Source organism: Haliotis rubra, unplaced genomic scaffold, assembly GCF_003918875.1.
Source record: "Haliotis rubra isolate DU_JTF1 unplaced genomic scaffold, ASM391887v1 Scf14, whole genome shotgun sequence".
NCBI lineage: Eukaryota > Metazoa > Mollusca > Gastropoda > Lepetellida > Haliotidae > Haliotis > Haliotis rubra.
Genome location: NW_025765336.1, coordinates 1,223,602 through 1,237,735, shown reverse-complemented (window position 1 = coordinate 1,237,735; position 14,134 = coordinate 1,223,602). Strand labels below are relative to the sequence as shown.

General features: G+C 43.0%; 2 protein-coding genes across 2 annotated transcripts; both read left to right on the top strand.

Annotated features, from left to right (window-relative positions):
- The first annotated feature begins 304 nt into the window (after positions 1–304).
- Positions 305–7,488, top strand: LOC124268751. The gene is made up of 8 exons (XM_046703778.1): positions 305–378; positions 1,756–1,868; positions 2,882–3,023; positions 4,064–4,187; positions 4,919–5,129; positions 6,050–6,168; positions 6,371–6,518; positions 7,324–7,488. The coding sequence occupies exons 1-6, from the start codon at positions 305–307 to the stop codon at positions 6,103–6,105; spliced, it is 720 nt and encodes a 239-aa protein (XP_046559734.1). The 3' UTR covers positions 6,106–6,168; positions 6,371–6,518; positions 7,324–7,488.
- LOC124268780 lies at positions 6,408–13,870 on the top strand. Its single transcript, XM_046703803.1, has 7 exons — positions 6,408–6,518; positions 7,352–7,494; positions 8,199–9,007; positions 9,436–9,570; positions 10,387–10,413; positions 11,423–11,707; positions 13,477–13,870. The coding sequence occupies exons 1-7, from the start codon at positions 6,408–6,410 to the stop codon at positions 13,695–13,697; spliced, it is 1,731 nt and encodes a 576-aa protein (XP_046559759.1). The 3' UTR covers positions 13,698–13,870.
- Positions 13,871–14,134: the final 264 nt, after the last annotated feature.

Sequence of the window (14,134 nt, the reverse complement as noted above, 5' to 3'; positions counted from 1 at the left end):
ACCTCTCAGTTGGGATGGAATATCTGTACCTGATTTACTCTTCCTCAGATCAAGTGTCCCAATTAGGGATAAATTAAACCAAAGACAGATTTAAGCACACTGCCTACCGCTAAAGAGATATCAAATATGTTTGTTTAACAAATTTGTATATATATTTTTTAAAACAAATAAGTGAAAGTTTTAAACAGTATTAAAAATTTATGGTATATCATAACCATCGCCGAGTCAAGTGTTACGACAGCATGTCAGCTGTGATGTAAACAATGATATGACGTCAGAGTGACGTCACAGACAGCGCGGCGAAATGGCGGAGGAGACGGACAAGTTCATCTGGCTCTTGGTCCAAGAAACAATACGACAACACGAAAGCGCCAAAAGGTATGCGGAATGAGTCGATTAAATATTTACTTATTTTCCTAATAGTGATATGTTTAACCTTCATTTTTCTGGGCAAGTGGATCCAGGAAAACTAACTAGCACTTACACGACACGTTCTTTTCGAGTGTTTCATGAGTATTTTTTTTATACTGAGGAGGAAATGCACAGTTTCTATAACTTTATAAATAATATGCAATAGAGTGATGAAATTTCGATGACAAATGAGGTAACGATACCAAAACCAGACAAACACAAAAGTAAAATAATATATGCTGTCAAAATGTACCTGTCAGTAATAATGTATAATTACTTTTATATATTTGAAGGCGGAGGTAGGTGCGATAAGATTTGGATTGATGAGAATCGTAGTCTGAATAAATCAAATGACAGTTTCATCAGCACTTTACCATTAATCGAATGAGTTCTCGTTTTATGTCAATCAGAAAGTGTGTGAGTGTGTGGGTTCATAATATCTATCAATCCAACAGCTCTACTTGCACTAAAATATGTGTTTAGAAATCTTAGTGTGTCCTTTTCCAAAATGTTGACGCATTTAGTGTGTTGACGTGTTGAGAAGGGATGTTAAATTCTAAACATGTTACTGGTATGTTGTATTTAGTTGTTGCTTAGATGCTAAAAGTGTTCAGAAAAACACATCTTTTGTGGTGAAAGGCTCACCATCAAGCATATTCTTCGTGACTGTGTGGACCGTTTCATGTGCAAGGGATTCCCATTATGAAGCGATAAATCTGAAAGATCTCATTGTGGGCATCTCATTGTGAACTACGTAAGGGAAATTGACCTCTATCGTAAATTATAACTATGTGATATGTATGACGGATTGCTGTTTGTTTTGTTTTAAATTTGGAGCTATGACTTTTTCTGTTTGTAAATAAATACGTATTGGAAATATGTATTTTAAGAAACTTAAGAAACTGAAAATGTGTATTATGCAGACTTGGTTTCATCGCTATATGGCTGAAAGAATGCGATGCGACGTAAACTTCTACTCAGAAAGGGCACATGTGTATACCGTACATCACTAAACACGTAACTGTGTGGGAGTTCAGAGGCAGACTGACTGACTGAGTTTTGGTTTTACGCCGCTTTTAGCAATATTCCAGCAACATCACGGCGGGGGACACCAGAAATGGGCTTCACACATTTTACCCATGTGGGGAATCGAACCCGGGTCTTCGGCGTGACGAGCCAACGCTTTAACCATTAGGCTACCCCACCGCCCCTCAGAGGCAGACAGTTCATCACACTCTGCAGCTGTTATCTACGAAGTCGCAATTGCTTCTTATGTGAGATTGTGCCCTAGATATTTGCCCACGTTGTTGTATCCCCCTGACTGTCTGTATCTCTACCCCCCAGATGCCAGCAATTCGTGCAGGAGATGATGTGGGAGAGGGGGAGGGTGGAGCTGGCGTACATCAACAGTCTGGAGAAGTGGGCGGGGGCCCTTGCCCATGGGGTCACCAAGGAAGGTAGGTGTTGCCATAAACTTAACAAATTCGAACTGGAAGCTTCAATGGCAGATACGATGCAGATAGAGAGATTTAGAGCTATAGATAATTAATTATGTATATACGTTAACGGTGCGTCTGAGCCTATTGCTGGAATACTCCTGATTTTGGAGTATCACAACGTTCCTCGTTCCCCGTCAGGTGGTGGTGGTGGTGGTGGTGAAATTGTGTTTAACGTCGTGCTTGAGAATATTTCGCTCATATGACGACGTGCAAGCGTGTGTATGTGTATGTGCGGCTGCTTGTACTAGCCCAGACATAAGCTGGTTTTATAGTGCTAGCCCACAGAGATACCATGCCGCAGTGAAGCATGAATACCCCACTCAGACACATTATACTGACTCCGAGCCGACCAGTCCTTGTTGTACCCATTAATGCCGAGCGCCAGGCAGGGACCAACAAGTACCAATTTTAACGTCTTTTGGTATGACTCGGTCGGGGATCGAACCCGCGACCTTCCGCACTCCGGGCGGACGCTCTAACCACTACACCACGGAGGCGGTCCCCGTCAGGTGAGTTTGTTAACGATGTAAACAGGAACTTTTTTACGTTAAATGGCAGTCATATGTAAATAATGGACTCTGGACCAGACTACACTCAGCAATATTCCAGCTATATGGCAGCGGTCAGTAAATAATTGAGTCTGGACCAAACAAGCTAGTGATCAACTGCATGAGCATCGATGTATGCAATTGGGATACGATGGCATGTGTCAACCAAGTCAGCAACCTGACCACCCGATACCATTAGCCGCCTATTACGACAAGCATGGGTTGCTGAAGACCAATTCTAACCCGGATCTTCACAGATAAACTGTCAGGCCAATGCTATGTGTTATAACATATGTATACGTAGATCTAATGAGTCGTTTTCAGAAAGAACTCGTAACTAGTTGTTAGACATTCTTGAATGTATATTTTCAACGCCTAATGGTTGAGGTGGAACGTGGAAAAGTTTTATATTTGTCCATCTAGGTTCTCCGTTCCCACCGGAAGTGCAAAATTTGTTGGCTACACCGGCTCGCGAGGCGCAGGCGCAGGCTAACCTTCATCAGAAGTTGTACAATGACATCCTTCGTGCAGACGGGCCCTGTCTCCAGTTCCGGAAACGAGTGCAGTGAGTACGGTCCCGACGCGGATTATGCTGCCAATAATAATGTGTCCATTTATATAGCGCCAAACTCCACACTAGGTATGCTCATAGCGCTAACAATCAAGGCACATCACATTATTACCCCGGATTACCCAAGCTGCCTGTTAGGCGCTAGAAGGTTATAGTCATATGACTTTTTCCACCGGGTACCCATTTTCCTGCTGGGTGAACAGAGACAATTTTGAACAAACTCACATGCCTAAGGTGAGACCACATATGTCACATGTGCTTCGTTGTGGGGCTGGACTCAAGTCCTAGAAACACTCAGGAGTCAAGCTGCCAAACACGGTCACCCATCCAAGGACTCTCCGAGCTCGACACTGCTTAACTTTACCGATTTTTGACCTGAGCTTTGAGCACAGGACCACGCGTCACCACAAGTCATAGACAAGTCATAGAGTAGTCCCAACAGGAATACTGGGCAGTTTACATGTAGACTGGTATCACGTTATATAGTCTCCCTGACTAAACTAAGCACAGCGCACCGAGGCCAAGATACCAGTCCGTATTGGATTTTGTGGCTTAATGACTGAAGAAGCAGTCTGAAAGAGTTATATAGCTGACGTATATATATTTTCCAACACATGTTTGCATTTTTGAAGTTACAAACGTGAAACCGGGTGTACGAATCAAACGCACGTAAATGTAAAAGTGTTGAAGTCAACTTTACTGCAAGGGATTTCTGGGCATTGATTGATTAACCAAGTAGAGTTGTTTCGTTTTGTTTGGTTTTATTTATTTTATTTTTTTTAATTATTTATTGTATTATTATTTTATTATTATTATTATTTGGGGGGAGGGGGAGGGGGTTGTGTCTTTTTGCGTTTATATTCTTTTTCGCTCACTCGCATCTATAAACACCTATCAAACTTTCGTGTTCTTTCATGAAATATTGATGATACATATTGACATAATGACGACACAGATTGATAGATATCATGAACCCACTCACTCACACACTTACTCACCCAGCCACTCAACCTTGCGCTTACTCACTCTTGCAGATGTTTGGAGGAGCGGACCATGGTGTCCGACACAAACCGGGTGTACTCGGCAGCAGTGCTACAGTTCCAGGCCAAGTTGCGCCGGCGTCAGGAGCTTGAAGGGGAAGTCCGAAGGAAGAAACAGGTTAACAAGTTTGATGTTCATGAAATATATCATTACCAGTTTCATTGTCATTTTATGCATTTTAACGTTTTGCTTAGAGATTTCATTTTCGCTAGTTGGAGTGATATCATTACAAGTAGAATCGTCAACGATTAATGTGAATTTGTTAGTCACAAAAATCAAAACACTTTTCAAATTATCTATCATGTGACATTGGCGAAATAAATACGTCATCTCTCACGCGTCTCGAGACAATGACGTGTCAGCTTTCGGAATATTTTACGTTCGCTTCTTCAAGTAATGTTGAACCCCTATGTCGTCTTCAAACTTTTGTTGCTCTGTGCCTCACAGACGAGACTGTCATACACAATTAATTATTAACTGTACGACTGGTGAATGTTGTTATAGAATCGCTGAAAAGTATAGTACAAATGCCATACAGATAGTCACTAAACAGTATACGAATTTAAGAACATGGAATTTTGTTTTGGTTGACCAGTTCTGTTCCTTGATTTCCGGAATTTCATGTACAATGGGTCAAAGGTCAATACATAAAATTACACAAAAACACATACCACGTCATCAGAAAGAATTGTAGTACTCTACTACACATAAATATCTAAACAAAATTAGAAGTCTGAACGAATTCAGTTTGCATAAACGGCTGTGAGCAAATATAGCGGGTTTGCCAAATCTGTCAATGATTCTAATTTAATCTGAAAATTTTAATTTAGTGACGTTATTTTCCACAGCAATATGAATATGCATTATCCGCTTCACGTGACATGAATGAGAAGTTGGACGGTAGGCGGCGCCGCAACACACCACGCCCCCCTGTCGGCGAGGAAGATGGAGACGCTGGAATGCCGACAGTATCACCTCCAAAGGTACTCGGACGTTCAGCAGTCGCAGCTCAAGGAACAGGAGAACGAACTGCTCGCTTATCTCAAAACTCAGAGGAAGGTTGGTGTTCAATAAAACACACAAATAACCTTGGTTTTGCTCAAATGAATGTTATTGCATGTTTTGGTGGTTGTAGATGAATGAAATTGTTCTAAGTATCATGACACAAAATTTAACTCATTTTGACTTAATTCGGCTAAGTTACAACGTTATTAAAATACCTGGCAGATGTTTTAGAAAAAGGTTAAAGACACCACGATCTTTGTTACACTGTAATACCCATGTTTCTGTGAAAACCTTTGTTGACAACGGTAATTTCTACCAAAACGTTGCTGTTACATTATATTGAAAAAATATGTTATCCTTAAAACTTTTGTCTAATTTAAAATTCACTCACCCTCTTATGAACTTCAGTACATTAGTTGACTAACTGAAAAGAAAGATGGAGCCGATTCAGACGCACAGCTGCATACTTTTGTCAGAGAAAGATGTTCCGGTTTTAAAACGCCTGCTCACTTTCCACAGTTTAAAATGGACCACCACCACTACCACCCCCACCCACACACACCACCCCTACCCCCGCCACTATATACTGACGCCGGGCCGACCAGTCCTCGTTGTGTCCCTTGATGGCAAACTCTAGACAGGGTAGCAGCAAGTAGCTTCTGCAGCCTCTCTTGGTATGAAGCGACCATGGTTGTAGTGAGTGAGTTTAGTTTTACGCCGCTTTTAGCAATATTTCAGCAATATCACGGCAGGGGACACCAGAAATGGGCTTAACACATTGTACCCATGTGAGGAATCGATCACTGGTCTTCAGCGCGACGAGCGAACGCTTTAACCACTTGGCTACCCCACCACCCCGACCATGATTGTAACCACCGACCGTCCGCTGTCCATCCAGACCAATACGATAGATGGATTATTTCTAACGTCCGGCGTTGACTAACTGAAAATTCATGTACATTTTTCGTCCTTAGCTCCTCGAGACAATGCAGTCGGATTTGAACCTGTTCTACCACCGCCGGCTATGTGACACCCTAGAGCTGACTCGGATGTTCATACTCACTCTCGCAGAACACGAGATTCCGGAAAACAGGTTCGAGAAACTGTCTCATGTACTGATAACTCAACACAGTTCTTGGCGCAGTCCTTAAACGAACAGAAGAGGGTAGATTTTATTCACTAGCATTTGCGTACTTTTAATTAGTGGTCGTCTTTACATATTTTCATGCATCAAAATAATCCCCTATATTCGTTGTGTACATGTTTGAATCATTCTTGTCTTCATGTTGTATTAGGGTAGCTAAGACGTTGACGTTGGATGAATGTAAAAACATGTTGTCCAACGTCCCCGAAACCACGTTGTCGGAGAAGATGTTTTCGGCGGTGAGGGAAAAGGTGCTGCAGACGGTAATGGAAGAGAACGCTGCTCATTTCACCTTGCAGGTGAGACTGACTGACTGACTGAGTTTTGGTTTTACGCCGCTTTTAGCAATATTCCAGCAACATCGCGGCGTGGGACACCAGAAATGGGCTTCACACATTGTACCCATGTGGGGATTCGAACCCGGGTCCTCGGGGTGACGAGCGAACGCTTTAACCACTAGGCTACCCCACCGCCCCTGCAGGTGAGACACGCTAATGGAGACAAGTGTAGGAGTCAGTGGTTGGAGACCCGTGAAGATACGCGTTAGAATTGGTCTTCAGAAATCCATGCTTGTCGTAAGAGGCGACTAAATAGACCGGGTGGTTGACACATGTCATCGTATCCCAGTTGCGTAGATCGATGTTCATGGTTCTCTGAGTGGCATATTTAGAAGTTGGTGAACCAGAAAAGGACAAAAACTTTATGGATGAACCATAATGAGCCGAATAAAGAAGTTGTTCATCCATTAAGTTTGTCCTTATCTGATGTTCATGCTGTTGATCACTGGATTGTCTGGGCCGAATCAGTCATTTACTGAACAACAAAAAAATAATTTAAACAACAAAAACAGTGGTTGGAAGACCCACCCAAGGCGAGTTAGTGTTTGAGAGACTCGTCTTGGTCGAATTTGTGATTGCGAGACCCACTGTCCATAGACGAATAAGAGATTCATCTTTGGCGAAACACTGAATAATTTAGTGTCTCAGTCTGTGAAATTACATATATATTAATACTACTTTGCTATATTATTACTTTCAGATTTTCTATTCAGCGGCATAATGAAAAACATATAAAACATGCAAACATTCTGTCTTTTCTACAAAGGACCTGGTTAGCGGATTGACCAACAAAGAAGAAAAAGCGATCGACCGGAAGTGAGGGTCCTAGGAGTCGTCCGCCTGCTCCCGGTCCTGACACCTTCCGCTTCCGGCCTAGCTCCCCGTCTCCAGTTTGTCCGCAAAATATCAGCACGCTCAGGGAGGATTCCACTGGCGGGTGAGACGATAGTCCGTCACCCGACAAGAAGGACGTGAAATCACACTGTATTAAACAAAGCGTAGATGCAATGTCCTGTATCTACAGGCAGTCACGTGATCTGTGGAGTCTTGGGCAAATTATCTGAGTAGCGGGTGCTGCCGATAGTTCAGGCTATGATGATACCTCTTTCGCGAACACCATGTCTCATTGATGATTTTCAGCGATCCATTCTTATAATTTTCCCAACTGTTTTACCTCTTACGTTCATTAGAATCTGGCTCGGTATATTGTTGTCTGGCTTTGTCTTATATGTATTTAGGGGCGGCGGGGTAGGCTAGTGGTTATTAAACCGTTCATTTGTCACGCCGAGAACCCCGGTACGATTCCCCACATGGGTACAATGTCTGAAGCCCATTTCTGTGGGCCCAGTCGTGATATTGCTGGAATATTGCTAAAACTAAACCCACTCACTCTAATCTGTTCGAAACTCACTCACCTATATGTATTTGCAAATTATTTTTTGAAGTAATTCTTCTCAACTGGAGGATCCGTTTGTTGTTTTTCTTTACTCAGGTAATTGACAGACACGAATTGCTATAATAGAAGACCTTTTCTGAGGAGCATTAAAATCGTGACGCTGTTCGTATGCTATTATATGCACAACTTTGCTAAAATAGAATAGTGATAATTGATAGTTATATTTGGTGACAAAACTATTTCAGGCCTTTGCCGAACACGTCTCAGGTCCAGTACGGCTGTTCTCAGATAGCACGTGTGAATCACCTGTTGAAGATTCAGACTCGACAGGAAGAGCTGGTCAACGAGTACCTTGCGAGGACGTCTGGGCGTCAGGAAGATCTGGTCAGCGAGTACCTTAGGGGTGCCAGTCAAGACGACTTGACCAGGACGTATCCGGCTGGGGCTGCGAGTGAAGACGGCTTGACTTGCACACTTCCTGCAGGGGCTGAAGATCAGGACAACCGGAATAGCACACATCCGGCTGGGAGTGCCAGTCCGGACGAACCGACCACCAGACATCCGTTTGGGGATGATAGCCACGGAGAAATATACAGCACAGATCAAGCTCGGAGTGTGAGCCAGAATGACTTGACCAACAGACATCCGGTTGGGGGTGCGAGCCAGAACGACTTGACCATCACACATCCGGTTCGGGGTGAGAGTCAGAACTACTTGACCAGCGGACATCCGGTTGGAGGTGTGAGTGAGGACGACGTGAACAGCACACATCCGGCCGGGGGTGCGAGCCAGAACGACCTCCTCGGCAATCACCCAGGTAGTCATGACCTTGGCAGCGAATGCATCACTTCTGGAAATTACCCTACCTGCAACTACGTCATACAGACAGCTGGGGAAGACGTGGCTGACGAATGCGCCACACAGACAGTTGAGGTGTCAGACCATGAGATAAAGGTTAACCAGCAATGTATCAAGAACGTATTCATCTCCTATTCCAACGACTCCGTGCTCGCCAAGGCTGGTAGCCCCCCTCCAACTACGTCCACCAGTTTCGGTCAGTTTCCAAGTATAGTACATGGCTATTTTTGTTATTATATATACAACTGACATGACCAATCCACATTTAGCCCGCTGTGAAGGCCAAGTCACGGAAAACTGTGAACATCAAGGATCAAGGTTTCTATTCATTCTCAATCTCTTGAAAACATGTTTATCATATGCTGTCAGAGATATATAAGTGTGACACTGATCGAGCGCATCGCCATTCGCTGTTAAATGTCTTTGTACCACATCGCTGTTGGTATGTGTTATCAGAGTAAAAATGGCTAGAGTTAAATCCTGATACCTCACTGTTGTATACTTGTCGATTCATTCTCACACCCTACCCTGCTTCTGGCTGTATCGTGCGTCTTGTTCTTGTGAACAATTACTGTGCAAATTCTGATCTGTTAATGGTTTGATTTCACCAATTATTTCTCACAGAAAGCACACAGTCGATGGAGTCACTTGTGTTGCCCCCGGAGATGATCAAGCTGCCTCGTCATCATCTACCCTTCGACGTGCGCAACTTCTGTGCCGAAAATGAGGACGATGAGGATGACGCTATGTCGCAAACAGGTAAGAGTTAACGAGAAGGCGGTATTGGTAAAACTAAAACTTTCCAACAAGGAAGGGTTAACTAATAGGCGGTATTGATAAAACTAAAGCTTTCCAGCAGGTAAGAGTTAGGGAAGGCGTTATTGGTAAAACTAAAGCTCTCCAATAGGTACGGGTTACAGAAGGCGTTTTTGGTATAACTAAAGCTCTCCAACAGGTACGGGTTACGGAAGGCGTTTTTGGTATAACTAAAGCTCTCCAACAGGTACGGGTTACGGAAGGCGTTTTTGGTATAACTAAAGCTCTCCAACAGGTACGGGTTACGGAAGGCGTTTTTGGTATAACTAAAGCTCTCCAACAGGTACGGGTTACGGAAGGCGGTTTTGGTATAACTAAAGCTCTCCAACAGGATCGAACATTGCAGCTACTAATCTCTGTCTTTGCATACGATGTTTCCAGAAAAATATCTCAGTACCCTTTGTCATGCGTATTCATGTAAATTCATCGTAAACTATTGATAGAAACTAAGCGAACATTTTACTTTAATACGCCACTATTTAACTTTAACATGATCTTGTGTGGATATCCTCGGGCAGATTAGAGTGAATGTGTTTTACCCCGCTTTTAGCAAATATTCCAGCAATATCACAACAGGGGACACCAGACATGTGAGCGAAACGAACCCGGGTCTTCGGCGTGACGAGCGAACGCTTTAACCACTAGGCTACCCCCACCGTTCCTGGCAGACTAGAACCACGAGTACTTGTGTCAGGAATCCACAAAATATTTTCAGATTTTTTCTATATATTCTTTATTTTGTTGATGTTTATGTTCCAGAACGCCGCCTAACGTCAATTGCTAAAGGTATGATTTTATTTATCATTTGTTAGTGAGCCGTGAAGATCCGGTTATAATTCATCTTCAGTAACCCATGCTAGTCGTATGAGACGATTAACGGGATCGGCTGGTCAAGCTCGCTGACCTGGTTGACACATTGTATCCCAAGTGTGTAGATCGATGCTCACTGGATTGTCTGGTCCAAACTCGATTATTGACAGACCGCCGTCATATAGCTGGAATGCTGTGCAGCGTTAAACAACCAACCAACAACCATTTGTTAGTATTACACGAAAAAATGATATACATCGCGTAAGCGAGCTGATACTGTATACTGGAACTTTCTGTGTGCTTCAATCACAATCGATTTCTAGAAATATCAAACTCGTAACTTGAAAAAAAGCATTATTTATTCGTGGCTGCTCAGCTAAGGATAAACTGATGGCCTTTATCGGAATGGCCATTACTAAGATTGGCGTTATAGTGGTGGCCTTTGCCAGGATGTTTTATCCAGTGGTGGAGCCGTGAAGGTCCGGGTTAGAGTGAACCTTCATCAGCCCATGCTTGTCGTAAGAGGCGACTAACGGGATTGGGTGGTCAGGCTCGCTGACTTGGTTGACACATGTCATCGGTTCCCAATTGCGCAGATCGATGCTCATGCTGTTGATCAGTGGATTGTCTGGTCCAGACTCGATTATTTACAGACCGCCGCCATATAGCTGGAATATAGCTTGAGTGCGGCGTAAAACTAAACTCACTCCAGTGGTGGTCCTGACAATGATGGTCTTTAAAGTGGCTGCCTCTAATGTGATGGTCTGTACAGTGATGGTCTGAACAGTGATGGTCTTTACCGTCTTTTCACTCTCAGACATTGGTTTGATTTCTCCAGTCACTGTATAATACCGCACTCTATAGCTTCAGATCATAAAACAAAATCATCACGTAATAGAAATTCAAGGAAGACAGGTGAGCATTAGAATTACAGTCTTGACATTCCACTGTACAGATTCTAAATGAGTGCATGTTTGGGCAATAGGGCTTCGCCGTAAGTTGTTCAGGAAGGACGAAGAGGTCACCCTAACGCAAGTCATCGCCCTGGCGCCGGGAGAACTCCTAAGCAATTTCAAGGACCTCGAAGACATGCAAGAAGACCTGGACGACCTCAGCCTCAACAGCAGCGGCTACAGCATTGATGATCTGAGTTCCAGCAGCTGCAACAGCAGCAGTGAAAGCGACGAAGTCAGCCTCATGTCGAATGTACGAGTTCGAGCCCTGCACGCCTACCAGGCTAGAAACACAAGGGAGATTAGTCTGGACCAAGGTTAGTTTGGATCCAAGTGAGACGGGATACGGATTAGTCCTGGAATCTGTTTATCAGGGCTCAAGAAAATATCCACGTTAGAACTGATCTCCTCCAATCTATGATTAGCGGCGATTAACAGCACTGGGTTGTATGGTTTGCTGCGTGTTGGATGTATGTCATATCATTGAATCAATCACTGGATTGTCTGATCCAGACTCCACTATTTATAGACCGTTATATGGCTGGAATATTGAAAGCAGCGTTTCAAAACCCGAACAAACCCGATATACTCGTTTAGTCCAATATGATTTCAGAAAAGGCGCGTTTGTTTACAAAAGCAGAAAACATTCATGTCAAATGAAGCTAAGACTTCATCGGTGTGGGTGTCGACTTCGGCCTCCCGGAAATGACGCAAAAAATGCAAAATTCAAAATCTCCAAAACACCTAAAGAAACCTATTAATGTTTTGGCATGGGGCATTATTACATTAGCTTAGTGTGTTTTGTCATGGGGCATTATTACATCAGCTATATTACAAGGCATACCACTCTAAATAGATACTAGTGCTAGTCTGACCATGATACATGTATTCCAATTTTTAGATTTTTAGATTCAGATATTTTAGACTTTCAGTTGAAACAGGTAGATATATATTACTAATGAAAACGTACTCTGTAAAAACCATGATAAGTCCTAAGTAAGGGAGGAAATCCATGTGCGTATGATATACTCATGTTTTTTGTTTGTTTGTTTGTTGTTGTTTTGTTTGTTTTTGGGGGGGCATTCACATTGTACATGCTTCTCTATGTACCACCACTACCACAACTAACCCCCCTCTCCCCCAGCCATATAGTTTGAACGGTCCTAACTCATCATTTTACATATGAATCAACTTATGCTGCATTCCTTTCATTGATGCTATAAGAATAGTACAGTTTCAATTGGTGAGATTTAAGTAAGAAGGATAAGAGGCGAGATTGTGGGGACTCAATCAATAGGGCTCGTAAGTAGGATACGGTACTTCGCGAGACCTTACGTTGTTTAGTACTTCCGGTGACAAAGTTTCATTTCCGATCTAACCATCCCAAATTAGCCGACTGCCAAGTGTCAACAGCTATGACACTGGGCCCCGTTTCTCAAAGCTCTCGTAGACCTAAGATCTCGTAACTTTTCTCGTAGCATTCGTACCTCCTATACTGTAACATTGGGAATTCGAATGCTACGAGAAAAGTTACGAGATCTTAGGTCTACGAGAGCTTTGTGAAACGGGGCCCTGACAGCCAAGCATGGTTATACGCTTGGTCCGATCTGGTAAAGTCATATTTGGCGGTCGCGCAATTTGGAACCAGAACTGGTTCTTGAATATACGCCGTAAGTAAACTAGGCCCCGTCTCGCATATCGCAAATTAGCGCACAAATGGAGCCGGGAATTAGCTTAGCACCGGAAGTAGCGCTCACGAGACTTACAGGCCCTACACGTACTATTAAGTAACTGGTTGTATTTACCTAACACATGAAATGTAACAATCGCATAATAATGTGTGAGTTTAGTTTTAAGCCTTTTTCAGCAATAATCCAGCAATATCACGGCACGGACATGCACCCATGTGGGAATCGAACCTGTGTTTTCGGCATCACGAGCGAACGCTTTAACCACTACGCTACCCCATAGTAACATGTCCGTTACATTTGTATTTTTATGCCGTTTATAAGATTGGCAAATATAGTTGTATTATATTCTTAGGGGTTAGAGTACCGTTTTGACTTGTCTTGTCTATGTGTTCCAGGCCAGCTGGTGAAGCAGAAACAGGGAGCTGATGACCAGGGCTTCTCTTATGGATGGACAAGGGCTCACAAACTGGCACCAAAACGCTATGGATATTATCCATCAGGAATGGTGGCGTTGCCTCATTCGTATCACAGGAAAGTTCGTAGGTACGGTCATGTTGAGATGCAGGAACTGGAAGAAGGGGATCGGAATGTGAAGCCGCCGCCTTTATTGGTATAGACGCGTTATGATTACACAGTGAACGAAAACTGGACAACAGCTCCCTCTTACATGAAGTAACGTGGCAACGGAAGCGTTTGTTTTGCTTCTTTTGGGCGTACGGACATAATGGCAGTTGCGAATTTTAGATATATATATATTTTAAATTTGTGAGGGTTTTACTTATTAAATAATTGGAGAGGTATACTTATATTGGTAAGTGACATTCTCTTTTGGATTCATTCCTCAACCAATGAGGGAAACACTTCATGCTATTCCATGTTTTACGAAGCGTCCCCATTTCCAAATGGAGAGATAGATGATCTATGAAAGTGCTGCTCACACGAGCCCTGTTGTCATATTTTATTGAATTCTGAACCATTTTTCCATGTTTCATGTTTAAATGTAATTTGTATTTGGCATGTAACAACATAACATATTAATGGGTTGGGAGTATT